The following is a 26,476-nucleotide window of genomic DNA, read 5'->3' as shown; positions in this document are numbered from 1 at the left end:
TGTAGTGGCCTTCTTTGTCCCTCATAGCATCCTTGCATTTCAAGTCTAATTTATCTGAGATTAATATTGCTACAGCTGCTTTCTTTTGGCTGTGGCTTGTATGAAATATTTTTTCCATCCTTTCACTTTCAATTTCTTTGTGTCCCTGTGTCTAAGATGAGTCTCTTGTATGCGACATATTGATGGTTCATTTTTTTTGATCCATTCTGCTGATCTATATCTTTTTGTTGGGGAATTTAATCAATTTACATTCAACATTATTACTGTGAAGCCATTTCTTGAATCAGCCGTCTTATCCTTTGGTTTATGTTTGTCAGATATATTTTTTCCCCTCTCTCTCTTAATGTCCTTTAGTGTACCCATACTGAATCTCTTTAGTACTGAACCTTTCTCTATCTCTCTCTCTCCTTTCTTTGTTTCTCTGTCTGTAGGGCTCCCTTTAGTATCTCAAGTAGGGCAGGTCTCTTGTTAGCAAATTTTCTCAGCATTTGTTTGTCTGTGAAAAATTTAAGCTCTCCCTCAAATTTGAAGGAGAGCTTTGCCAGATAAAGAATTCTTGGTTGGAAATTTTTCTCTCTCAGAATTTTAAATATGTCATGCCACTGCCTTCTCGCCTCCATGGTGGCTACTGAGTAGTCACTACTCAGTCTTACGCTGTTTCCTTTGTATGTGGTGAATTGCTTTTCTCTTGCTGGTTTCAGAACTTGCTCCTTCTCTTCAGTATTTGACAGTGTTATCAGAATATGTCTTGGAGTGGGTTTATTTGGATTAATTCTATTTGAAGTTCACTGGGCATTTATGATTTGTGTATTTATGTTGTGTAGAAGATTTGGGAAGTTTTCCCCAACAATTTCTTTGAGTACTCTTCCAAGACCTTTACCCTTCTCTTCCCCTTCTGGAACACCAATGGGCCTTATATTTGGACGTTTTACATTATCTATGATATCCCTGAGGTCCATTATGATTTTTTCAATTTTTTTTTCCCATTCTTTCTTTTGTCCTTGCATTTTCCATTCTGTCATCCTCCAGGTCACTGATTTGCTGTTCAGCTTCCTCTAGTCTTGCACTATGAATATCCAGAATCTTTTTAATTTGATCAACTGTTTCTTTTATTTCCATAAGATTGTCTATTTTTTAATTTACTCTTGCAGTTTCTTCTTTATGCTCTTCTAAAGTCTTCTTCTTGTCCTTTATAGCCTGTGCCATGCTCTCATTGTTCTTCTTTAGTTCTTTGATTAATTGCTCCAAGTACTGTGTCTCCTCTTATCTTTTGATTTGGGTGTGTGGGCTTGGGCTATCCATATCATCTGGTTTTTTCATATGCTTTAAAATTTTCTGTTGTTTTTGGCCTCTTGGCATTTGCTTAACTTGATAGGGTTCTTTTAGGATATGTAGGCTGATTCACACCTTTATCTCTAATTTGTCAAATCTACAGCTTCGTGGTGTACACTTTCTCTAACTAAGCAGTAGGTGGCATCTGCGAGCCACCTATTCCCCTCAAGCGAGTTCTCCCCCACTTTGTATTTGTGGTGAGTAGGAGTGTGAGTTTTGTGGGGTCCAATTGGTGCACCAAGCTTGCGTGTGTAGTTGGTGTTGCCCGCCCTGCATATGGGATGTGTGTCTGAGTGGTTAGGGTTGGGGGGAGGCTTTAATAATCAAATCTCCCAGGTGTTCCTGGAGATTTAAAGATGTTGCAGTAGTCTAATCATTCAGTTCAGTCTTGCGACAATTTGTCTCTGCCACTGGCCCACAAGTCCTTGGTATTGGAGTATGGTCCCTGGGACTTCCGAGTAGGTCCCTCTTCCAAGCCGTGCACTCCTAGGTCCTCTGCTGAGGGATGATTGTGCTATATCACAGGTGAGTGCCATCCCCCAAGGGAGGTTCTGGGATGCAGGGCTATTGTAGGGGCATTCCCAGTCTGCTGAAAGGATGGCTGAATGGGACATGTTAATTTCCCCCTTTTCACACAGCTTTGCCTTCCTAGCTCCAGGACAATTAGCTGAGGGTGCAGGAAAGTCTATTGTCCATGCCTGGTATTGTGGTGTGTGTGTGTGTGTTGTTGGAAACACTTCCCATCACACTGGGTTGTTTGGGGCAGCTCTGGGCTCTGGCGCTGGCACCGGGCAGCAGCGTTCCCAGCCCGCCGGGAACATGGCTGGAGGGGACGCCCCCCTTTTCTTGGGAAATTGTGGTCTTTAGTGAATTTTCTCAGTCATTATACTTATTGCCTTGTGTCTCAGCGTTCTCTTAGCTCTGCTCTTGTCTGGGCCCAAATTGCAAGTCTTTGATGCTTTCTGTAATGGGTTTCTTAGGGTAATTGTTTTAGAAAAAGAGAAAAAGAGAAAAAAAAAAAAAAGAAGGGCCCTCCTTGCAGATCTAATGGGCTATTGAAATGCTAAGAGACAAGGAGATTAGGGCCATTAAGGAACAATCAAGGAAGCAGAGAAATGGGCTCTTTAGACAAGGAAACTTGCCCTCTGGATTTGCATATGAACCTGACTCTGTTTGAGCCCTGCCCTTCTCTGTTCTGTGTTCACCAGAACTCCAAAAAGTCTCTGTTTTTTTTGTTGTTGTTTTTTTTGTTTTGTTTTGTTTTGCTGTTTTTGCTAGCCCTGTCTCCTCTCCACTGGGCTGACTGCTCCTGGATTCTCTGGTGTCTGGTCTCTATCTATGTTTGGAATTTGGATCAGTGCCCGAGTTTTCAATAAGAGCTGCAACTCAGTTCTCCCTCCTTGTTCCCAGCACCGACGGCCCCTCCTCCCATGGGACTGAGCCTGGCAGGGAGGGGCATGGGTACCCTGTCCACGAGAACTTACAGATTTCACTGATCTCAGCTGTTCCACACGTTCGTGAGTGTTGTATGATGTATGCCCAAAGTCAAATTGCTCTCTGGTGTCTGGTCCATGCAATTCCTGGCTTTCTACCTACTGCTCTGGAGGAGTAACTAAAATCTACACCTCACCACTCTGCCATCTTGCCTGAGAGTCTTAGAGATGTTTTACAGGGAAAAATAGACAACTAGATAGTCACTATTAAATTGTATACAACTACACCAAAAATATGATTAAAGATTATCACCCTCTTAGCATAATGGTTAGTTGAGTGAGACAAGTCTAACTTCCTAGAAGAGGTTATAATCTCATAAATGTCTATCAGAAAATTGTTCTGGTATTTTATCAGAAATGTTGATCACTTCTGAGAAAAAGGAATGTATTACAATTGTACATGAAAAATTTGCCCATGTCAAGTACGGAATGGTTTTCTTTCTTGCCACTATGCATGTTAGCATCCTGTTGAACATTTCCAAAGGCTATTAATTATCTACAAATTAAAAACAGATTCTTTCACTTAGCACAATCCAGTATGATCTCAAATTTTTAGCCTTCTTGATACTTACTATAGTTTTAGATTCTATGGACCAAACTCTACTTTTTCCTATTTCCTAATCACAACTATAATCTTCTCTGTATTTTTCATACTCTATTGTTTATAGAAGAGTTCGGCCCCACTTTTTCTCCCTATTTATATCTGTTTATATTTTACCCATTCTACAAGGCCCAAGGTTTTCAATATTTCCTTTTCCATGAGAATTTTCCCAAATCTCTCTAATTCGGTATGATCTTGGCATTCTTTCAATATCTCTCGAGATATATATATATATATTTACATTTATATTTATATATATTTTTTTCTCATAGAAGTTGCCTTGTCCAGCTCTGTATTCTACAGGTAATGAGAAATACGGGAAAATAGATAAAAGATGAGTTATTGAGATTACATTACATGTTAATAACCTAAACTTAAGACTACCCAAGAGTTAATTATGTACTTGCTTCATCCCCAAATAGATTACCTTTTAACCTGTTAAAAGTTGTAAAAGTTAACCTTTTAAAAGTAGGCTTTTAAAAGTGTAGATGGCAAATCTTGGTCTTTAGAATTATTTTGGGTCCTGTTTAATTAGCCATACAATTTTAGGCTTGACTACGTAATCTTACTGACTCTTGGTTTCCCCATTTTCGTAGAGAAGATCATTATACTTTAAGAGGCAGCTACCAGGTATCTTGAGGACAAAGGGGCACCTAGGGATGATGATTTGATCCTTGGAAGAGAAAGGAGCAGATAGATATGAAACTGTTAAGAATAAAAACAAAATGCATATATATGTGTGCATATATACATATATGTGTGTGTATATATATATGTATATATATGTACATATGTCTCTCTTTACTTTTCTGGGCAGCCACCTGATAACCCTTGAAGAATCCCAGAGGTAGAAAAATTAAAATGATATATGAGAGGCTTTTCTTGCCTCAAATGAAAGGCTTTCAGAGCAGTTTTGCTAACTCAGGGGATTGGTGTTAGCTTTGGGTATTTCAGGTTTTATCCTAATTAATCCTCTTAACTTCAGAGCTTTGTCCATCAATAATATATTAAATTTACTGTGTGTACATTGTAGAGGCAAAGCCAAGCATTGTGATGGCAAAGCTTTAGTGGAATAGGAACATAAGAGATTTGAGGTGTGAACTTTTTCACAGCGAGAGACCTAAATCAAATGCACTGCAATAATTCAAACATAATTCCTTGACCTTAGGTAATGGTAAAATTAATAGGTTCATTTATCAAAAGAAATTCATTGTGAGTTCCAGTTGTAAAATTGGACCATCTATGAAGTACTTTTCCATATAAGAATACATAGAGGTAAGATTAGTATAAAAACTTGAACTAGAGGGTATATTAACTCAGGACACAAATACTAAACAACTACTATGTGCAAGAAACATATTTGGGAAACCAAATCAGCAGGGCTTAGTGATATTTTGAATATGGAGTATAGGGTACAAGAAAGGAGAGTGGAGTAAATTTGGTGGGGGAAATTGATGATACCAGATACTTGGGATATATATGTATTTGTGCACATGTATCTTTTGAGCACTTTGCCTTTGACGAACATAAAATAGGGTGACAAATGTACTAACTATAGTAATAAAACACAGAATGTATGGTGCACAGAAGAAGAATTTTAACCCAGTCTGAAATGTGGGTGTGAGAAATAGAAGGGTCATAAAAGCTTCCTGAACAGGTGTTTTCTGTACTGAATTTTAGAAGAAAGAATTACCATAATGAAAAATATGGAGACGGGCACAACTTCTAAAGGAGTTAGCATAAGCAAACATATACAGTTGCAAATATGATAGTATATGGGGAAAGCTACAAGCTGTTTTGTATTGTTAATCCATAAAATACGAGATGAGAAATAGAGATGGGACTGAAGAAGGAGGAATGAGTTAAATGGAGATCCGTGAATGCTGTAATTAAAAGCGTGATATTTTGTCTTTTCAAGAATAAGTATCCACCAAGGGATTTTACCAGGTTAGAGAAATGGTGAGCATTGATGATTAAAATAATCCCTGTAGTAGAAATCATAAGAATGAATTTGGGGACTATAAATGACAGAAAAGGAGGGGAGCTATCATCTCAGACCGGGTGGTATATGGTGAGGAACACCTAAACTGGGCAATGGTAATGGGAAGGCAGAAAGAGCCCTGCTTGAGAATTATATAGGATGTAAAAGACAACTAAATTTGATGAGGGGGGGAGAAATGGAAGCAAAAGGGAGGAGGCAGGAATATTGAATAGAAAGGATTTATGCAGTTTTGGAAATACTGAAGACTATATATATAAGGCTAGCGGAAAAGATAAGAACCAGATGTAAAAACTTGGGAGTTCTATGTGTATTGGCAGTGGATGGAAGCCATGAGAAAGGATGGAATTATGTCATCTAATTCAAATGCTTCATTGTACCAGTAGAGAAATTAGTAATCAGCATTTCACAAGAAACAGTGTAATCTGGATTAAAATTGGGGAAATACATAGTTTTGGATTTAAGAAACATAGGCTCAAGACAAAAATAGGCATACAATGGGGCCAATTATCTATCTATCTATCTATCTGAGATAATTCAATAAAGAATTTTCTAAATCAAGTACACTTTTTCTCTGTTGAAGAGAGGGACAATGACCAGTTAGGATCTGGTGCTTGCTCTCAGTCCTGAAATGTCTGATATTTTATGTTTTCATTTCTAATTTGGTTATTTAGTTTCTGAAGACTGTCCTAATATTTTAAATTTAGTTATTCCTTAGAGTGTCCTTGTCACTGAATTAATATCACAAACCATAAAAAAACATTTGAGTTTGAAACAATCAAGTGAAAGAGAGTCCTTTACAGTTAATGGGGAAAATTTGTGTAGCATATGCAATACCAAATACAACTCTATAAATTCTGCTCTTTTTTCCTTCTAAAATTTGAATTTAAAATATATGGAATAGGTGATACCAAATATCTGTGTTTTGCTATATTTGTTCTGTGAGCAACATTTGAGTTTGGAGACATTTTTCATTTTTGCTTAGTTTAAAGAAAAAAAAAATCACACAGAAATGCACAGCAATTAAAACAAAACAAAACAAAAAACATCAGTGTATGGGTACAAGAAAGAACACAGGCTTTGTAGTTAACAGATGTATATACAGAAATTGGCTCTTCTAATTATAAACAGTTATAAATATTGGCCAAGTCTTCTTTTTCTCATCTTTAAACTGGGTTTATTTTTAGGATTAAATTAATTATGTCATCATTTAATCAATTATACTTTTTTCAAAAAAAGAAATTTTATAGGTTTTTATATCAAGAAGTATATATCAAGGTTGTTTAATTCAGCAGTTCATTGACATTAACATAGATGCATGCATTTTCTACTCTGCCATCTTTAATGTGACAGCTTTTCTCTTTTATTTGTTGCAAGATGGGCACAGCAGTTCTAGGAATCACATCCAAACATAAAAATGTCCAAAAGATGAGAGCCCATTCTCTCTAGTGTTTCCTCTGAGCAAGAAAATTTTCCCAGAAACGTTTCCCCGGTACCCTTCCTATAATTCTCACTGGCCAAAATGAGGTTTCAGGGTCTCTTTAAACTAAGCAGCTGACAAGGGAATGAATGAGTAATAATCTGAGCCGAGGACTGCAGTTTGGATTCCTGAAAAACTTCATGGTTCTCTTAGTAATAAAATTAATAATGGGTATAGGAAAGCCAACCAAATAGATCTGCCACATGTGATCTTCAAAATATGATCTCTGGATCAGTAGTAATGCTACCTGGGAATTTAACATTCAAATTCTCCTGTTCCACCCTAGGCCTATTGAATCAGAAACTCTGTGGGTGGGGCCCAGCCACCTGTCTTTAAACAGAACCTCCTTATGAGTCTGATGAAAGTTTAATAACCACTGTGTTACACTAAATTTTAGTGAGGAAAGGATTTACTATTTGTTTGTGGTTAAAGCACTGAAAACCTCCAGAAGACACAATGCATATGGAATGAATGAGAAAAGAGACCTACAATTGGGAAGTTTGACTACAAATCTAGATGTAACACTATGATACATTATTACCTCCATATGTGTAAAGCACCAGCAAATTTTTTTCAGCAAGAATCCCAATCACTTTCATTTTCACATGAAAATATTAATTTACCCCATCAACATCTAATATAACAAATGGAAGTTCTGTAACCTGATAACCTTGAATGCTAACTGATGACTTCAATTTCAAATAATTTTTTATTCATTCCTGTCAAAAGCCATGATGATATCATTCATTCATTTATCCATTAATTTTTTTTCCTCTAGAATCTGGATCCTCAATGTCTTATCTTGGTATTGTGTCAGATAACTCAAAAGGTGCAGACTAAAGGAAGATGATGTTGATGTTGAATAAAGGAAATAGTTATGAAGAATGCTTTTGCATCTTCTGAAAAACTATTTGTAAAAACTATTGTCCATGACTTATAATGACCATTGATATAAAGAGCTATGTGATACATTCATTCTTCTTAGCACACAGTGCTGAAAGGGAGAAATATTTTCTATTCTCCATGAAAATTTTTTTAAGTGCTAAGGTTCCCTTTTGGCAGATAATATACTTATGTAACTCATTGTTTTATTTTTGCCTTGATTCCCAGAGAACAGTTTTGTACTTAATTATTCTATCTAGGATGTTGGATATAATTATGTTCCTACTCCTCGGCTTTCATGACTTAACTCCTGTTCTATTGGCCTTGTTTTTAAAAAGTTTTAAATTAAGTCTTTTTGTACTCTCGCCTTTTTATTAAATTGTTTCAAATCTTTTTTTTTTTTTTCTTTTTGGAAGTAGGAGAGGTATAAAAATAAATTTTTCTATCTATGCATTCTATCCACCCATCCATCTACCCTCTAATTATCTTCCTATCCATCCATCCACCAGTCCATTTTCTTCAATATTTTGCTACTTGCAGCCAACTATAGCCTGATAAAGCTTATACAATACATATATGATTGGGAATGGACTCATGGTGCTGCAGACTGTCTATGCTAGAATGGAAATAGTAGACCAGTTTCCTCATTTTGAAACTTTAGCTTTTTGTTGTTGTTGTTGTTGTTGACCTTTCAGAACCCTGGCATGGGCATGTATTGTCTCAATGCAAAATACACATAAATACCCCCTGGATATTTCTTATACTGCTTTTCTGACTCCATTATTTCCTTATTCTGATGACTTCTTCTTTTGGATTTACCACTTGTTTTCTGAGAATATGTCCGCAAGTATCATCCTAATAAAGACTTCATGATAGCTAAACATTTTTTTTATACTTGCATATCTGAAAGATTCTTTATCCCAACTTTTTCTTGATTGATGGATTGACTGGATATAGAATTTGGGTTTGAAATAATTTTTCCTTAGAATTTGAAGGCATTGCTTCATCTTCTTCCTTCAGTATCCATTGCTGATCATGAAAAGTCTAATGCTAGTACGTCTATGTTTTGCATGTGATCTGTTCTCCTCTCTTGAAGATTTAAGTTCTTCCCTTTATTCTCAGTGTTTTGTGGTGTGTTGAGGGCATGTCTTTGGGTGGTTATCCTTGCATCCAGGGCATAGAATACAGTGGTTATGAGTACGGGCTCTGAGTATGACTGCCTGAGTTTGAATTCTGACCCTGCTACCTAACAATTTCCTGAGGAACAAAGAGATGGTCTGGCAGAGTTTCTGTTTCAAGAGCTTTCTGACAGGTTTTTAGAAGTGACCGAGTACAGGAAATCGCATACAGTCAGAGGCACATGAGCTTTAACAAAGGCATGTCTGATGTGTTAGCATATCAAAGAGAAAGGATTACCTAATAAAGCTGGAGGCTTGGGTGGAGGTGGTGATCAGGAAAAGTTTCACAGAGGAGCTGACATCTAAACTGAATAATGAAGAATGAGTAGAAAGTTACCAGGTAGACAGGGTCAGGGAAAGGATGCAGGCACATCATCATAGACAGCTGGGCAGAGAGGACTGGAGTTTGGAGAGCTGGGGTTAGCTCTTTTTATTCTCGCTTAGCCATTCCCCAGTAACATGTAAAGGACAACCTAAACACCACAGGTTAAAGAAAAATGTTTCTTCTACTACATGCCTCATACAACTATACACCTCTACACCTTAGTGTACAACTATACACCTCATTGTTTAAAGATTCCTTTCTCCTAGACCCACTTCCCTGTCCCTGTGGCCCAAGATAACCCCTGTGCCCTTAACTGTGTCATTTTTCCAGAAATAAAGACCTTAGAGCCTTTTGTCTCTGTTTTCCTCTTAACATTTCCATGTAGTTAGCTTTCTTGGATGGCATAAACTGGATAGGTTAAGGAATGATCTTGAGCAATAGGTAGTATGGTGCATGATTCTCAAAGAGGAAAGTTGAACAGGCCAAACTCAAGAGGGGCAAGGGGATAAGTAAAAGATTAAAGTAATCCAGGAGCTTAATCTACGGAAGCCTTAAAAATAGGTCTGTGGCAAAGAGATTAAAAGGGGAGAGGACACTATATCCCCCAGAGAGATAGAAATGTAAAAATGTGTGGAATATGCCAGGTGTCAGTGAGTATGTAGAGCCACTAAAACTCTGTTGCATTAGTGCTAGGAGTAAAATTTTTAAAACCATTTTGAAAAACTGTGTCTACCAAAGTGGCACATACGTATACACTATAATCTAGCAATTCCACTTCTAGGTATTCCCTGAAAATATGTACATATATTCACCAAAATCATGTACTAGGATGTTCATAGCAGCACTATATATAATAGTCCCAAATCAAAAATTATCCAAATGCCCATTAACCATATAATAGAAAAACAAATTGTGCTATAATTACATAATGGAAACTATGCTATATTATACTATACTATACTGTACTATACTATATTATACTATAATAAAGAGAATGAATAACCTAATACACATGATGTGGGACAAGTCACATGAGTTAAATGTTTAATGAAGCTTGAAACAAAAGATTGTACACTATATGATTTCACTTACATGAACCAAAGCAGACAAAACTCATCTATTCTCTTAGGAATTATCTGTCTCTTACTGTATTATTTATTGTTGAAAAACAAATTATGCAAAAACTTAGCAGCTTAACACAACAAACATTATCTTTCACATTTTATGTGACTTAAAATTTCAGCAGTGGCTTGGTCTGATTCAGAATCATGATATTGTAGTCAAGATATTAATTGGGACAGCATTGACCTGCAGATGGAGTGGAGCTGAGGATCCACTTCTGAGCTCACTCACATGGTTGTTGGCTGGAGGTCTAACCTCCTTGCCTTGTGGGCCTTTCCCTAGGGCTATTCACAACATAACAGCTAGCATTCCCAGGAGCAAACAATATGTGTGAGAGAGTGATCAAGATGGAAGCCTCAATGTCTTTTTTAACCACAGACACAAACTGATACGATGTGAGAAGGAAGTACACAAGGACATGAATACCAGGAGGCCAAGACCATTGGAGGCCTTCTTGAAGGCTGGCTGACACACCTAGCAACATTTTAAATTGATGGATTATGCAAAGTCTGATGGTGTAGGAAATGGTATTGATAATTTAAGTATTTGGGCATTCTTCCTAATAAATACAAAGAAAACTAAATACATTTATAAAAGTTGGGAGGGGAGATTTGTTAGCTCCCCTAAAATAAAGTGTTACATAAGAAAGCAAATGTCATCGTAGAATATCTCTTGATCCAGGACCAACTTTGAATATTTAAATAGATATAATAATTCATCTAATCACAATTATTGTGATGTAAACAAATTGTAGAACGATGTGAGGAACAGAATGAGTTAAATCCTTACCACATAATAGGAAACCATTGAATAATTTCTAAAATGTTTGAATCAAGTAACAGTATATTAACATATTACTTAGAAACATGAAGATTTTTAAAATTTAAGCTCCAGGGAAAGGAGATAAGTTTCTAAGTCATTGTAGAGACCCAAAGCTATACACTCAAACTAATCAAGTGATACAGGGTTTCATATGTAAAAAACACTTCTGTCCATAGGGAGAAAATATAACAATAGCATCATGAAGCTATGTTTCAAAGTCCTTTCTTTTCATTGTAGTTGTTATTATTGTTGTTATTATTTTGGAAATACTTGAAAAATAGGAGCATAGTAGAATAGTGAGGTCAGAGTGCTGCTTTTAGTAAACCATTAGCTATATGATATTGCTATAAAGCCTTCACCCATTCTGATCCTTGATTCCTTCATTTTAAAAATAGAAAAATTCTTACAAGTCATTGAGTTGTATGCCATAACCTGTGAGGTCCCAAACATCTTCCTGATATGTAATATCTTCAGTCCCTATATATTAAATAAACATGAACACAATAATCAATATTTGTTAAATAAATGGAAAAATGAAGGTTATGAGGTATTTATAGTGGTCATGCATAGGCTTAATTGTTCTTGCTGCTGTTGTTAAATCCTTTCCAGTTACTCAGAATAATGTAAAGAAATGATGACTTAGCATTATGTGAAACTTTAAGGCCAAATTCATCTACCATTAGTAGTTTTCATAGATAATAGTATAATTAGAAATATTTTAATCTGTGTTTTATTAATGATAGAACACACAATTTGGTGAAAAACATTTCAGATCCTTATCTGTAATGAATTCTTTTCTGACCTATTTAATCCAATACTTAAGTGCCCTCACCTACTTTTGAATGCATGTAATATACTTAGCAAGGATTAAGAAGGAACAAACTAGTCATGTGTTGCTACCTATTTTAGTTTCCTAACAGCTAAAACAAATAGAATACAGTGGGTTGGCTTAACCAGTGAGAATTTATTGGCTCATAACTTTAGAGGCTGGGGAAGTCTAAAATTGGGGCATTGGCAAAGCAAGGCTTTCTCCTTGAAGACTGTGGCATTCTGGGGCTAGCTACAAGTAATCTTTGATCCTTGGCTTTTCTGTCACTTGGCAACACATATGGCACCATCTTCTTTATTTTTCAGGTTCCATTGACTTCCAGCTTCTGGATGCTCGTTGGCTTCCTCTCTATGTCCAATTTCCTTTGCTTATAAAGACTTCAGCCACATTGTAATAAGGCCCACCTTCATTGTGTTTGGGTACACCTTAACTAATAGCATTTTCAAAGTTCCTATTTACAAATGGATTCACAACCACAAGCCCAGGGGTGGGGTCTGAACACGCCTTTAGTGGGGCTGTAATTCATTCTCCAACACTACCAGAGAAAGGCTCAAGGCCTAGGGAGAAGTTGGCTCTATGTTTTTGCTAACCTCATTGTCTAAAATTAAACATAAATTCCCCAAGGAGGACAGCAATTCCAAATCCCCAATGAGTTAACTTAAAGTGCAACTTTGGGGTTCAGAGAGCAGGCTCTCTGTAGTTTCAACTTCCATGTCATCACTTACTAGCTATGTGATCTCAGTTTCCTCATCATTTAAATTAAGATAGCAGTAGTTCTCACCTTATCAGGTTGCTGTGAGGATTAAATGAGACAGAAAATAAAAAATGCTTAGCACAGTGACAAGATGAGGGAAAACTCAATGAATGTTACCTGTTATTCTGTACGTTCCAAGTAAAGTCAAGAGAGAAAGTACAGATTTCCAGAGATCTCAGAACTGGTTTAGAATTAGCAGTATAAAAATAAACAATATACTTTACTTTTGATGCCGACAGTGTACTGACTCCAAAGGACATCTTTGTTTAATAAATCTACTCTCCAGAGTTCAGAACAGTTTATCCTACTTGGCATTTCAATTGATTACAGGGAATTTGTTTGCGGTATCTCCCTTTTGATCAATGACTGTGTAACATGATTGTATGTTACATGTAAAACCGTATTTTCTTGGAACCTAAGTAGATAACAGATTCAAGAAAGGTTTGTCAATTTGTTATTCCTTCTAAATTACCATTAACTAGCTACTTAATTATACTGTTTGTATTTTCTTGAAAGCATTAAAAACAATTCATTCCTACTCTGATCCAAGTAACCATATGTCCATAGTATAAATAAAGCATACCCACATCTGATGTTTAAGTTAATGAAATGAGAAATGTATTACATATCAGCTTTGAATAGTTCATTTATGCTGTTAGAGTGAAAAAGTATTGGCTTCCATCTGTACTTCAGAAATTAAGCATTTGCTTCTGAAGATTTTATTTTAATTGGAGCTAATATTAATTTATTGGTAAAAGGCCCCTAGAGGAGTTAAAATGGGATCGTGTTGCAATAATAAAAAGACTGCATTGTATTTTTCTTAAAATACTCAAACTCCTTTTCACATTATCTTACATGGTAGCAAAACCCAGCTCTTTACATGATTTTATATATTTTCTTTTTTAGCTAAGATCTTTAGAAGAAGATGATGATAGCAGTATGAGTTGTACTGTACAGTAATAACAGATTGAAAGTGTTGATAGAAAAAGATGAACTATTATTATATTGCACGCTTGTTTGGGCAATGAAACAAAATCTTTCTTTAGTGGAGAGTATTGTGAATAAAATTTTGTAAACAACAGGCAGCTACAGTTTTTTAGAACATAGGTCTTTGTGCCTAGCTATGACTTCAGTGTCAGTAGGGGGTGTCAAAGAGCAAGGAGTCACTTTGACCTATTCTATGGAGTGGGAGACTCAGTGGGATTTTTTCAGTTCAACCCAAGACCTGAAGGAAGTTTTAAAAAATACTGGACCCATTTTCTTACAAGTTCCCTCCTTTCTCAATTCTACAAAAAGTAAGTTTGACTCATTAAACCCTTACTGTATTGACCTGGGGAAAGTCATTTAACCACTGATTTTAAAATAGGAGTAAATACTTAACATTTAGAAGTATGGTGTTGATTAGTGATAAAAGTGTGAATGTTATTTTATAAGCCTGCATAAATATATTCTTGGAACTTCCAAGTGTGAACCCAATCTAAATCTCATTGAAATACAAACCAAACATTTTACATTGTACCTACATTTTTGTCTGGCTTTTACATATTACATTTATCCATTCTTTCTTTTCTTCAGTCATTCAATTATTGATCTTCTATTCTCTGCACCACGTATCATCTACTATGTTTTTAGTATATGAACAGGAAAAAGTATCAAGGAGCCATTGAAAAACTATAACAGTGGTTTATCCATAAAACAACTTATTGAGGATTATTATGTGGCAGATATGTTGTACTTAATACTAGGAAGGACGTTTCATCAATAAAATTGAACTGAATCTGAAGAATGACCAGAACTTAAGCAAGAAAAGAACAATGGTGAGGATTTAAGGAGGAAATAATGATGTCTAGCAGCAGTAGGGCTAAAAATTGGCAATAGGTTCAAGATATATGTGGTTGAACAGATTGCACTTCATGGCCATTTGGTTATAAAGGATACAGAATAGAAAAAAGGTTAAAGAAGACACCTGGGTTTCTCATATGGATGACTGGGCATCAAGATAAAAATATTAGAGGACAATTATGTTTTCCAGGGAGAAAGGAATGTGTTTAGGTTTAGACAGGATGAGTGTTTCAGTTTGCTAAAGCTGTCAGAATGTAATATACCAGATGGGTTGGCTTTTTCAATAGAATTTTATTAGGTTACAAATATATAGTTCCAGGGCCATGAAAATATCCCATCTGAGGCATCAACAGGATGATACCTTCTCTGAAGAAAGGCTAATGGCATCCAGGTTTCCTCTGTCAGATGAGAAAGCACATGGTGACGTCTGTTGATTCTTCTCTCCTGGCTTCTGGTTTCAAAGGCTGTCTCCAAATGTCTTTGGGCATTTCTCTTTCAGCTTGTCTGGTTCCTTCTTGCTTCTCCTAGAGTGTTTTCTTTCTAAGCTCTCTCCAAAATATCTCTCCCTTTTATCCTCTCAAAGGATTCCAGTGAAGTATTAAGACCCACCTTGAATGGGCTGGGTCACAACTCAGTTGGAATAGACTAACCAAAAGATCCCACCCACAAGAGGTCTGCCCCCACAATAATGGATTTAAAGAATATAGTTTTCTCTGGGGTACATAACAGAGTCAAACTAGCACAATGAGTTTGAAGTGCTCTAAAACATTCAGATACATTCTCAATAGGCAGATGATACAACAATTTCTGGAATTTGGGAAAAGGGTCTAGACTGGAGATATACTTTGGGAGTCACAGCCATATGATGGAGCCTGTGGTTTGAGAGTATTTCTGCTAGGCAAAGTGGTATAAATTGGCATTCTCTTTGGCTTTGTTATACCAGCCACTGAAAACAATACAGTGCTTCAATGAAACCACACTATAGAACAGTGTTATCCAATAGAACATTCCATGATGATGGAAATGTTCTGTGCATGCACTCTCCAAAACAGTAGCCATCAGTCATAACTGTTTATTGAACTTGAAATGCAGTGAGTGTGATTGAAGAACAGAATTTTTAATTTTATTTAATTTTAATGAATTTAAATTTAATTTTTGATAGCCACCTATGGCTAGTTGGTACTATATTGAACAGTATACTTGGAGATTGGGCAGAGGAGAAGAGCACAGTGGATAATCCTGGCAGACATAGGCTAAGAAGTATAAATGATACATTTTAATTGGTGGAGGAAAGAGAAGACCTTACGTATGTCACTAACTGTGCCATTTTGGATGTATTGTCCTCCAGAAAAAGCCATGATCTTTGATGCAATCTTGTGGGAGCAGATTTATTAGTGTTGATTATGTTGGAATCTATTGATTCAGTGTTTCCATGGAGATGTGACTCAATCAACTGTGGGTGAGACCTTTCATTGGATTATTTCCATGGGGGTGTTGCTGCACCCATTCAGGGTGGGTCTTAATTGGAACACTAGAGTATTTAAAAAGAGCCACACAGGCCCAGATGCTTTGCTGCAGATGAGACACAGTTTGAAGATGGCTGTTGAAAGGAGATTTTTGCTCCAGAGAAGCTAAGAGAGGATAAAACACCCCAAGAGCAACACTTTGAAGAATGGCATTTTGAAACGCAACCTGGGAGCAAGCAGATGCCAGCCACATGCCTTCCCAGTTAACAGAGGTTTTCTGGATGCCAATGGCCTTTCTCCAGGGAACATACCCTTTGTTGATGCCTTACTTGGACAATTTATGGCCTTAAGACTGTAACTTTGTAACCAAATAAACCCCCTTTATAAAAGCCAATCCATTTCTGGTGTTTTGCAAAAGTGCAGCATTAGCTAACTGGAACACTAACATTTCCCCATTTCAAGAACATGGCATATAGGACTGCAAGAGATGGTATGTCATGCAAGCAGATAGAAATTTAGACAAAGGAAAAATTAGTATTTGTCAATATTTATATACCAGGTAGTGTACTTCTATCTTCCAGATTTATAATCACTGCTCTATAAATGAGTCTCTTTTTATCCTGCATTTTCACATGGAGCAGATGTCTCAATACATAATATGGTTAGTGATTAAGAATGTAGACTCTGCATTCTATCAGCCTGAGTTCAAATCTATGTTCTGCTAATATTAGCAGAATGACCCTGGGCAAGATTTTTGACTTCTCTGTATCTTAATCATTCAACTATTAACCCCAATTTAAAGTTTAAATCATGTCAAGTACTTAGAACATTGCTTTCAACAGAGTGAATAGTTAATGAATGTTACTATCACTGGCCTTAAAAGTAAACTTTGAGAAATCTCTTAAATTGAATGTAATATATCAATAATTTTTTTAAAAATGGCAATCTATGAGTTGGCCTTACAGATGGATGCACCCGTAAGCTGATTCGATGTTGTGCTGTTTTAGATAGAACTAGTTTGTGTATGAGATTGCCAATTTCTTTTCAGTAAACTTTTTGATGATAGGGAAAGTATTTTACTGAAAGAAAGTATACAGTATTTTTATTATTTCTATAAGATAGAAATAGTGTATTTAATTAAATTTTCTTCTGTTTAACAACACAAATTCTTTCATTTAAATTTCTTTGTTTACAACTCCAACTGTTTTCACATCAGTTCTTGTTTTTAATTTCTTAGGGCTTATATTGGATGGGATGAGAAATTCTTATACAGTCTCAGACTTTGTAAAACCAAAATGACATAAATGAGAAAATAATCTTTTAAAACATTTCTATTAAAAAGCCTTTAATTCTCTTTGATTCCTTTTACTTTTCCAAGATCCAGAATTATCCTGCCAAATTGTTTTGTTCTCTCAACATTAAAAAAATAATAGTTAAAAGCCTATTACTGAAATATTCATTTTAAAATTAAAAGTCTCCCTTTCCTGGAAATTCCAGAAATCCAAAATTATAAAAAGAACAATCTTCTCTTTTTAATTCACTTTAACAGCAATTCCTGAGTTTGTAACACAAGTGAATGTCGCCTTGGATGCATTAAGCAAGAACTCGATGGATGTGTTTGATGATAATCAATTTGTTGACATCTCAAAGAAAATCTATGATACAATTCATGATATCAGATGTTCTGTCATGATGATTCGGGTAAGTTTTCTTTACCTTGCATTCGATTATTGCAATACTCTTCACCATCTGGGATGTCTGGAATGATTGCAAGAAATATTTTATTTCTATGTTGTAATGTTAATGCTGAAATCCATTAGAACTTTAGAAATTCAAATGTATCCCCAAAGTCAGATCTGTTACAAACAACACTTTTACTTACGTATTTGGTTATAACTTACACAAGTGAGCACATTTTACTGCCACATATGTAGAAATGATAATGTAGGACTACTGAGCTGTTGCCTAGTGTGATCAGGAGCCAAAGAAAAATGCTTAAAGCAAATTTGCTACCTTTTCTTGGAAAAAAAAAAGGATCTTTTTCATCATTGTACTGGAATTGGTAGGAAAATATGTTTAAAACAAAATATTTCTATGGCCAAACCCTCTCATCATAGATCATACAATCATGGAGTGTTCTGCAAGAAATTTCACTAACAGCTTGCAACATATATTCTAACAATCCCAGTCTGAGTGTTTTCTATTTGTGAGACATAAACCATCTCCCAAGGGCGTGGGTGAGCTTTATAATGTGGCACATATTGATACACAGAGGTCAGAGTTATCTTTTGTTCTTGAATGCCAATGTGGAGTGCTTTTTAAATGTCATAAGAATTGATGGAAGCTCTTTGGAAAATGCACATTTAAAGATATGGAGATATTTTCCCTTAGGATGGGTTCACCTGGAGGTAGACCATCAGGTAAGGACTTGCATTGTCCATATTAAGGAGAAAATGAGGCAGAGAAAGTGAGACAAAGAAAGGAATGAAGTTACTAGAAGGTGTGATTATGAGTCCCAACAGGAAGTGAGGCTTGATCCTGCTGTGGAGTCTTGAAGACAATGTAGAACCTTCCTCAGAATTATCTCACCTGAGAAGAATGAAAGCTGAGTGTTTATGCACCTGTTTTTCATTGGTAATCAGGGGTATTATCCAAGCCTCATGCCTCAGCCAGCAAGCTCCTGTGGCAGAAGAAAGCAACCCTTAGGCAGAGGTTCAAGCGTTTGCAGTAGGATTATTTCTCAGGACTGGTGAGTTCAATTTGAAAGCCTCTGGGCTTAATTTTTAGTAAGGTGATAAGATGGAAATAGAAGTGCCAAGGGGATATGAGTAGAGCCTTGATAGTGTTGGTTAGGGCTAAATGTCAAGGACAGGTTATGCCAAGCAGTCCATAAAAATAGAGTTACCTGGGGACCTCATAAGGAAAAGGATCAACAAAAGTTGGGGAGCCTGGCAAGGCAGATGGATGCTTATGACAGAAACTAATGAAAGGCTGGAAGTATCAAGGTGCAGAATCTAGCACTTCAGGGCTTTGGAAAACCTGAGAGCAAGCCACTTAAACATATCAGAGAGAAGTAACAGGATATATACTGGTGAGCAGCCCGCAAGTATTTGTTCACAGGTGATTGTCAACTGTGGAACTAGACGATACTGGGTTGGAATAAGAAAGTGCCTTTATCAAATACTTTCTTTTTCTTGCAAAGTTTTCTTATACTTGACCTGTGAACATGGTGGACTAGTACCAACCCAAAGTTAGGATGGTAGGTAGAACCAGGAGAGAAACACTGTGAAAGTGTGAGGAAAACACATAAACTTCATGAGAAAGTCCTTCCAGGATGAAATCCCTGCATGTCCATTATCCTTAGGTGGAAATTTGAGAGGATAAGACAGTGAAATAATGAAGGGGAACCAGGGTAAGTTATGTGTTTTTCTTGCTAAAACTGCTACAGATAAAAACCTTTTAGCCTCTCCCAGTTGGCTGCTCCAGTATTTTAAAAGTTCTTTATTATCAAGATAGCTTACTTATTGAAATTCAAACATCTTGCCATTATTTCTACGTATTCCTCACATTCAGCAGTTCTCTGTGAGGAAGGACAGAAATTTATTGAAATTATTAATTGCTTTTGAGGACTGTAATTTTTCCCTATACTCATCTCTTTCTCAAAGTAAATAATTTCTTTTAACTTTTTTTTCATAGGAATAATTTAGAAGTTAGTGTCCTTCACTAGTACTTATTTAAGTTTTTAACAAACTTCTCAAGTGAGGCTTTCAAGAAGCACACTCTAGGTAGGATCTGTCCAATGTCAAATCAAGTGGAAAAATTGTTCTTATGTATTATTTCTATCGATACAGCCAACCTTTGTATAAGCTTATTTTTCCCCTTTAAAACAGCAATTGTTAGATAGACAATGATTTCCAAAAATTTATTTTTATTTTTTTTTACCATGTTTTTGCCTAATATATATATATATTCTTTCTGCATTTTGGTTGGTTGTTTTTTCTTGGTCCAAAGTCCTAATCCTATTAAACATCATTGTATTTCTTAACTTCATATAATTTACCAGCTTGCTTTGAAATTTGATAACTGACTATACTCAGCATATATTAGAAATATGAGGAAAGTCTTAGTTCCTTCACCTGGATTATTAATGAAAATATTAAATGATATTGGTCCTGCATCAGACTGTAATCCCTGCTAGATGGCTCCAGTAATGACATTAGTGTTAACAACCCTTAGAATCCAATGCTTTATTCTGTTGAGAATATTATCTACCAGCCATATGGTTTGAAAGAGTGCTTTTCAACTTTTTGCGGGAGAGATATTCTTTCTTTAAAAACACTTTGTGGCCAAATATATAAAACTGATAAAAGCAAAGTTTTTACTTGAAACCAAGGATGAGAAGCTAGAGGCCCATCATCTCCGTCACTGTGAATCTAGTCCCTTAGACAATCTCTGGGGGATCCTCTTCAGACCCCAGGGATTCCTTGGAGGATAATCCATAAACCTCTGAATGTAAGTGCTAATAAGACTAAAGGTTGAAAATAGAACTCTAATTCAGGCCCAAGGCTTCTCTTTTTCTTTAAGGACTGTCACTCTATTTCTTTAAGGACTGTCACTCTATCGGAGAAGATAATAAAATCGATCGGGTGTAAGCTCTTTTACAAGGTCAGATTTAATGCTGACCAATACCCTGGCTTGCAAAGCCCTTGAGCCTTTCTTCAATGTATCTAAAATATGTCAATGTTAAGGCCATTGGTTTGTAATTATGCAAGTTCAGGGAGTGATAACCTATGATCTTTAGGATGTTTGGAGTATTATGGAATCCTACCCTATATCTGAATTTTCCTGAGCACTCTTCCATGTCCTTGAAATAATAAAATACTGTCTTAAGATATAAAGCTTGATATTTTATAAGTAGTTTTATAAAAATGTGGTTTTGTCTGCCTTTAACATTTATTTTGATCAAATATACTATGTTAGTAGTTATTCATTTAAAAAAAAAGTTTCTAAGATAAATACTGTGACATTTCTATTGGATTCACTGTGTGGATAAATGAGATTGTAGAATCTCATTCTTAACAACCTTGGAGAGTTGAAGGTTTTAAATATTTTGATGTGTTTTGTGTTTAATATTCATGTTTAAATATTACCATTTTGAGTCCACATAGTATAATGGTTAAAACTAAAGTAAGTAAAAATGGTACTAAAGCTCTTTTGTAAAATGAACTTAGTATTAAGCCTACTTCAGAGATTATGTTGACAAAATGAACTGATAGAAATAAAGTGCTTCATAAATAGAAGTCTCTTATAAAGAGAGCTACTAACATTACTATTGCCACTGAGAGTTAGTACTTATTAGTATGACAGAAGCTGCTTATTATTTTTGTATATCTTGAAGAATATTAGCTATAAATATTATAGAAATATGTTTGTGGAACAATATAAGGCCAAAATCCAACTAGAAACATGAAATCCAAACTAAAGAAATATGTTTTTTCTCAAGATATTGTTTATATATGAGGATACCTTTGGTTATTAACATCAGATATCTATGTTATTGATTATTTAATGCAAATTGTACATTTGAATTCATATTAGTTTAAGCTAATATTGTAGTTCTGCATATTTGTTTTGTTAACCTCATGAAACATTAGAAGAGGGCCAAACTTTAAATTTCCATTATTTTCATCAAAAAGTGAAACCATAAATAGAGGAAAGTTTTTAAAGAGCAGTATAGTTGAACTGTGAGAGTTTAGTATGATTAGCCAGAAGAGAAATGCCCTCAAAGAGAGCAAAAATATCTAGGTAAAATTCATCTGGTAACAGGTATTCACAATGTAGACTTCATAAATTTTTGTTCATTAATTTTCATATATGCCTTGTCAAAAATTCATTAAAAAGACACTTTCCAAAGCCAAATGTACTTACAGTACCATCATTGTTTGAATTTTCTAACTTCATATTTCAAGGGAGTGGACCATATTTTGGATATCTCATATGATAGGAGTTAATTTTGAGGAAACAAAGGAAAATAAGATAAATCAGGAAACCATTTACATGGCCCAGTTTACATGAACCATCTTCGTATGAACCATTTATATTGCATTGTAGAATGGAATATAATCCACCCCACAACTTCAGTTCAGATAGCCAAAAAAATCCTCTCTGTTTCTGGTGCTGTTGTGCCTAGGGCTATGGCTAGATTTATGACTTTTATTGAAACTATATCAGGTTTTCTTAATTGAGATTACATACACTGTGTTGTGACTTTTCTAAGCTTTCATTTTCCTCCATAACTTCTTTTTCCTATGGCATCTTAGAAATCCTTTTCTTTATGTGTCTCTAAGCTTCTGTGCTGAGCTATTGTCTGTCTGCCTCTGATGCCTCACACTCAAACTCCTGGAAGGAAAGGCTTTGATGGTGTTAGTCATTAAGTAATGTAAAATGTTACCTTGTGTGGTTAGAATCTTGTGGAACTCAGGATTTAGAAATGGTGGCATAGATAGAAAAAAATACTGTGTTTAAAATCAAAACATATAGGTTGAGGTCTCAGCTCGATCACTTACCACTTATATTATTATTTTACATGGTATCATCAATTTCTTTACTGCAAGGGAAAATAAAAGCATTCTATTAAATTCCTAATCTTAACTATCATTGAAATTAAAAATGAAGGACTGAATGTTGTCGCCTAAGATCAAGAACAAAGTGAGCTTCTCTATGTACGCCACTTCCATTAAACATTGTTATGGAAGTCCTAGTGAGTACTATAAATCAAGAACACAAAATAAAAAGTGAAACTTTTTCATTTGCAAATGATATGCTAAAATATATTTAAAATTCTAAATAAAAATTACAACTACAAAAATCACCCTATTAGAACTAATATATGAATTTAGTATGGCTGCAGAATACAAGGTCAACATACAAAAACCAATTTTTAAAATAGAAGAAAGGAAAAAATACAGATAAGGGGAAAATTAATGAAATGAAAAATTACAATAGAGAAACTTAAAGTATATATTTTTATACAGTAGGAACTAATAATTATAAAATATAACTCTTTAAGAAGCACTATTTACTATAGCACTAAAAAAGCATAAAAGAGGGATAAATTTAGCAAAACATGTTTAAGATATGTACTCTAAAAACTGTAAAACATTGTTGAGACAAATATTTAAAAAGTTAAGTATATGGGGAGATATATTATATTCCTGATCTGGGATAGTCAATATTAAGATGACAGTAATCTCCAAATTGATTTATAGAGTCAATGCTATCCCAAATTCCCAACAGAATTTTATGAAAACTGATAATGTGAGGTGGCTATATGGGTGTGTAAGTTTGTCAAAATTCATCAAACTATGAATATAAAATTGTATGCAATTTATATAACAATAAAATTGATTTAAAAAATAGTGGTTACCCAATAGCCAATACCTGAGAAAACAGGTAATTTGAAGTCTTACAAAACAGTATTAATTAGGAGAAAAGCCATGATGGACTATTGAAAAAGGTGAAATTTAGAATATGGTAAAATTAGTAACCTTTTACTTTATAACTGGCTGTTTGCCAAATATTTCTAAAGTATTATGGGTCTTCTTTTGTTTATTTTTATTTTTCATGTTTGTGAATTATTGTGTATTATCTTAGATCAGAAGTTGGTGAACTATGGCCCCTGAGGCAATTTTAGCCCACCACTATTTTTATGGAGCACATGAATTATATACTATGGTTGGAAAAATTCAAAAGATAATATTTTGTGACCTGTAAAAATTATATGAAATTCTAATTTCAGAGTACATAAATAAAATCTTCTTAGAGCATAATCCCACCATTCTTTGATACTGAATGCCTCTTTAGTCTTAAAATAGCAGAGCTGAGTAATTACAACAGAGATTACATGGCTTACAAAGCCTAAAATATTTACTATATGACCCTTTAGAAAGGAAATTTACTGACCCTTAACTTAGTCTGTTTGGGCCCTTTAATAAAATCTTGACTGGGTTCTCCATGGATCCATTCACCCCCTTTATTGGTTTTTGCTTGTAAGTCCAATCATCCAAAATAATTACATATTATAATTGTCTTTATTTGAAGTTCCTTGGGTCATGGGATCACCAGAGCTACTTCTACTCCTCCTCCTAATTCCATTCCCCTAGGTCCTCTGATTTTCTCTTCATTCCTTTTGTAGGCCAATCTATCTTTGTTTCTTTCTTTCCAGACTTTATACTTATGCCCTTCCACTTTGCAAAGAGGTACATTAGTTACTAGAACTCACACTTTTCCAAAGGCTATAAGGAATTTTCAAAATTTCTGTTGTGCATATATTTCTTTTGGTATTTTGCATCATTCATTTGGCAATAAAATTAAATTTTAGCCTGGCCTTTGATTATCATGCATTTAAAATTCAACTTTTTAGGTTCACAGGAAGTTGAAATTCTCTAACTGTATTCTCCCATTTTGTTTTCTCTTTTCTTCGAGCTAATAGTAACAATTTGTCCAAAGGATATTGGGATTGCAAATTAGTTTTTTCATCAAATATGTACTTGCTAAAGGATTTAAAATGCAGTGAACTAGGCAGATCATATGCCTTGGTTTGCTGAGGACAATCTTGGATTCTGCCCCTTTAACTCTCAAAATCATTTGGATGATACAGTATGTTCACTGTAATTTTCTGGGCCCTGGTACTGCTAGAGACCCTGTGGTGCATCAACTTCCCCACTGGGTGATGTTCCACAGTGCTTGGACACTAATGATCATAGTTCCTTCTCAAGCCAGACTTTCCAACCCCAGGTAGCACTTTCTCTCCATAGGCCTAACAAGATATCAAATATTAGCTTCGTCTCTGCACGCTTTGCAGATCCTTTGTTGACTGGAGAAGCTATTCAGGCACCATATCAAATTTATTAACCTACAAAAAACATTAAACCTTTTGATTTTTCAGTGTTAATCAAATTTCCTGAATTCATCTTAGCCACTCTACTTGTCATTCTACAGGAGTCTTGCCAGGGAATCTCTGTTAAAAAAAAAAAAATTGTCTTTTTTGAAAGTGTTATGACTCCTTTATAGTCTCAGAACAAGTTTCTACCAAAGCCAGTTACCAGGGGACTTTCTAAGGGAACTTAATAAAAGACCTGTAGCAAAGTAACATTAACTTAAATGCAAATTTAAATCAAACATTCATGGGAGGAATTTTGTAGCGGGTCTCTTGCTGTTTCCTCCCAAAATAAAGAGAGTGAGGGAAGGAAAAGCAGAACTGCCTGCTGGCACTGGTCAGTGATTCCTGAAGTTTTATACTAGTAGTATACTTCATGACCTTCCTCATGTGTATGATATCCATTTGAAGAGACTTTTGACTAAGGGAACAGAGGTGACTAAAGTAAGAAAGAGAGTTTGTTGAGAAACATATCAGTTAAGCTACAAAGCAGCACGAGTCAGTGATCTCTGTTGCTCATGCTGGGATAAAGATGTTCAGCTTCAAGTCATTCTGGGAAGTCCTTTTTCACCAAAGGGTCAAAGCCACTGGCAGGAGAGTCCATGGTCCAAAGGGCTTTGATGCAGCCTACTCCTGCACTCAGTGAGCGCTAAACAAGTGCTGCTGCTCAGAAGGTTTGACTAAAAGTCAGTGGGTTTAGGAAACCAACCATCTCATTGAAAACATCATGAAGAAAAATGACTGGCATTGTGAAAAGTGGAATAAGAGAAAAATATTAAGCTGTGGAATCTTAAAGGATCATTGCTGTTTTTTGTTTTGTAATTAGTTGAGTATTAAATTACTTGTTAGTTATTATAAATAAAGTTATATGACTATCTATAGTTAAATATGAATTTAATTATTCAGTCTAATAATGCTTTTACCATTTAAGACAAAAATCAGTTTTTGTCCTAAAAACTTTTAAAGGGTGCTGAACACTTGCCTCAAATATGGTGTTTAGTGCATATCTACATTTCTAGAGCAACTTTTGGAGAATTGAAAAGGCCTTCTGAGAAAAGAATCTGAAAAATAAGAATTATGACGGGATGACTTTTTTTAAAGGTTGTTTTTATTTATTAGAGAAGTTGTGTGTTTACAGAAAAATCATTCATAAAATATGGGGCTCCTGTATACCACCTGATTGTAAACACCTTGCATTAGTGTGGTACACTTATTACAATTGATGAGAACACATTTTATAATTGTGCTATTAACTATAGTCCATAGTTTAACTTGGGGTTCACTGTTTATGTCATTCAGTCATGTAGAATTTTTTAAAATTTTTATACCAGTAATGTATATTCAACCTAAAATTTCCCCTTTTAACCACATTCAAACATATAATTATGTGCTACCCTCAACACCATCCATTAC

At 35.2% G+C, this 26,476-nt stretch overlaps 1 protein-coding gene across 4 annotated transcripts in view; it reads left to right on the top strand.

The window, feature by feature from the left end:
- The window catches only part of CTNNA3 (catenin alpha 3), a 1,946,492-nt gene that overhangs the window by 1,512,740 nt on the left and 407,276 nt on the right, over nt 1-26,476 (top strand). For all 4 annotated transcript variants that reach the window (XM_037805370.1, XM_037805369.1, XM_037805372.1 and 1 more), the window contains one exon: nt 17,675-17,826. In XM_037805370.1, the coding sequence (XP_037661298.1) occupies nt 17,675-17,826 (152 nt within the window). The remainder of the gene's footprint in view (nt 1-17,674; nt 17,827-26,476) is intronic.

Source organism: Choloepus didactylus, chromosome 15 (genome assembly GCF_015220235.1).
Source record: "Choloepus didactylus isolate mChoDid1 chromosome 15, mChoDid1.pri, whole genome shotgun sequence".
Classification (NCBI taxonomy): domain Eukaryota; kingdom Metazoa; phylum Chordata; class Mammalia; order Pilosa; family Megalonychidae; genus Choloepus; species Choloepus didactylus.
The sequence above is the reverse complement of the archived record's forward strand: the minus strand, read 5'-3'. Positions and strand labels throughout refer to the sequence as shown.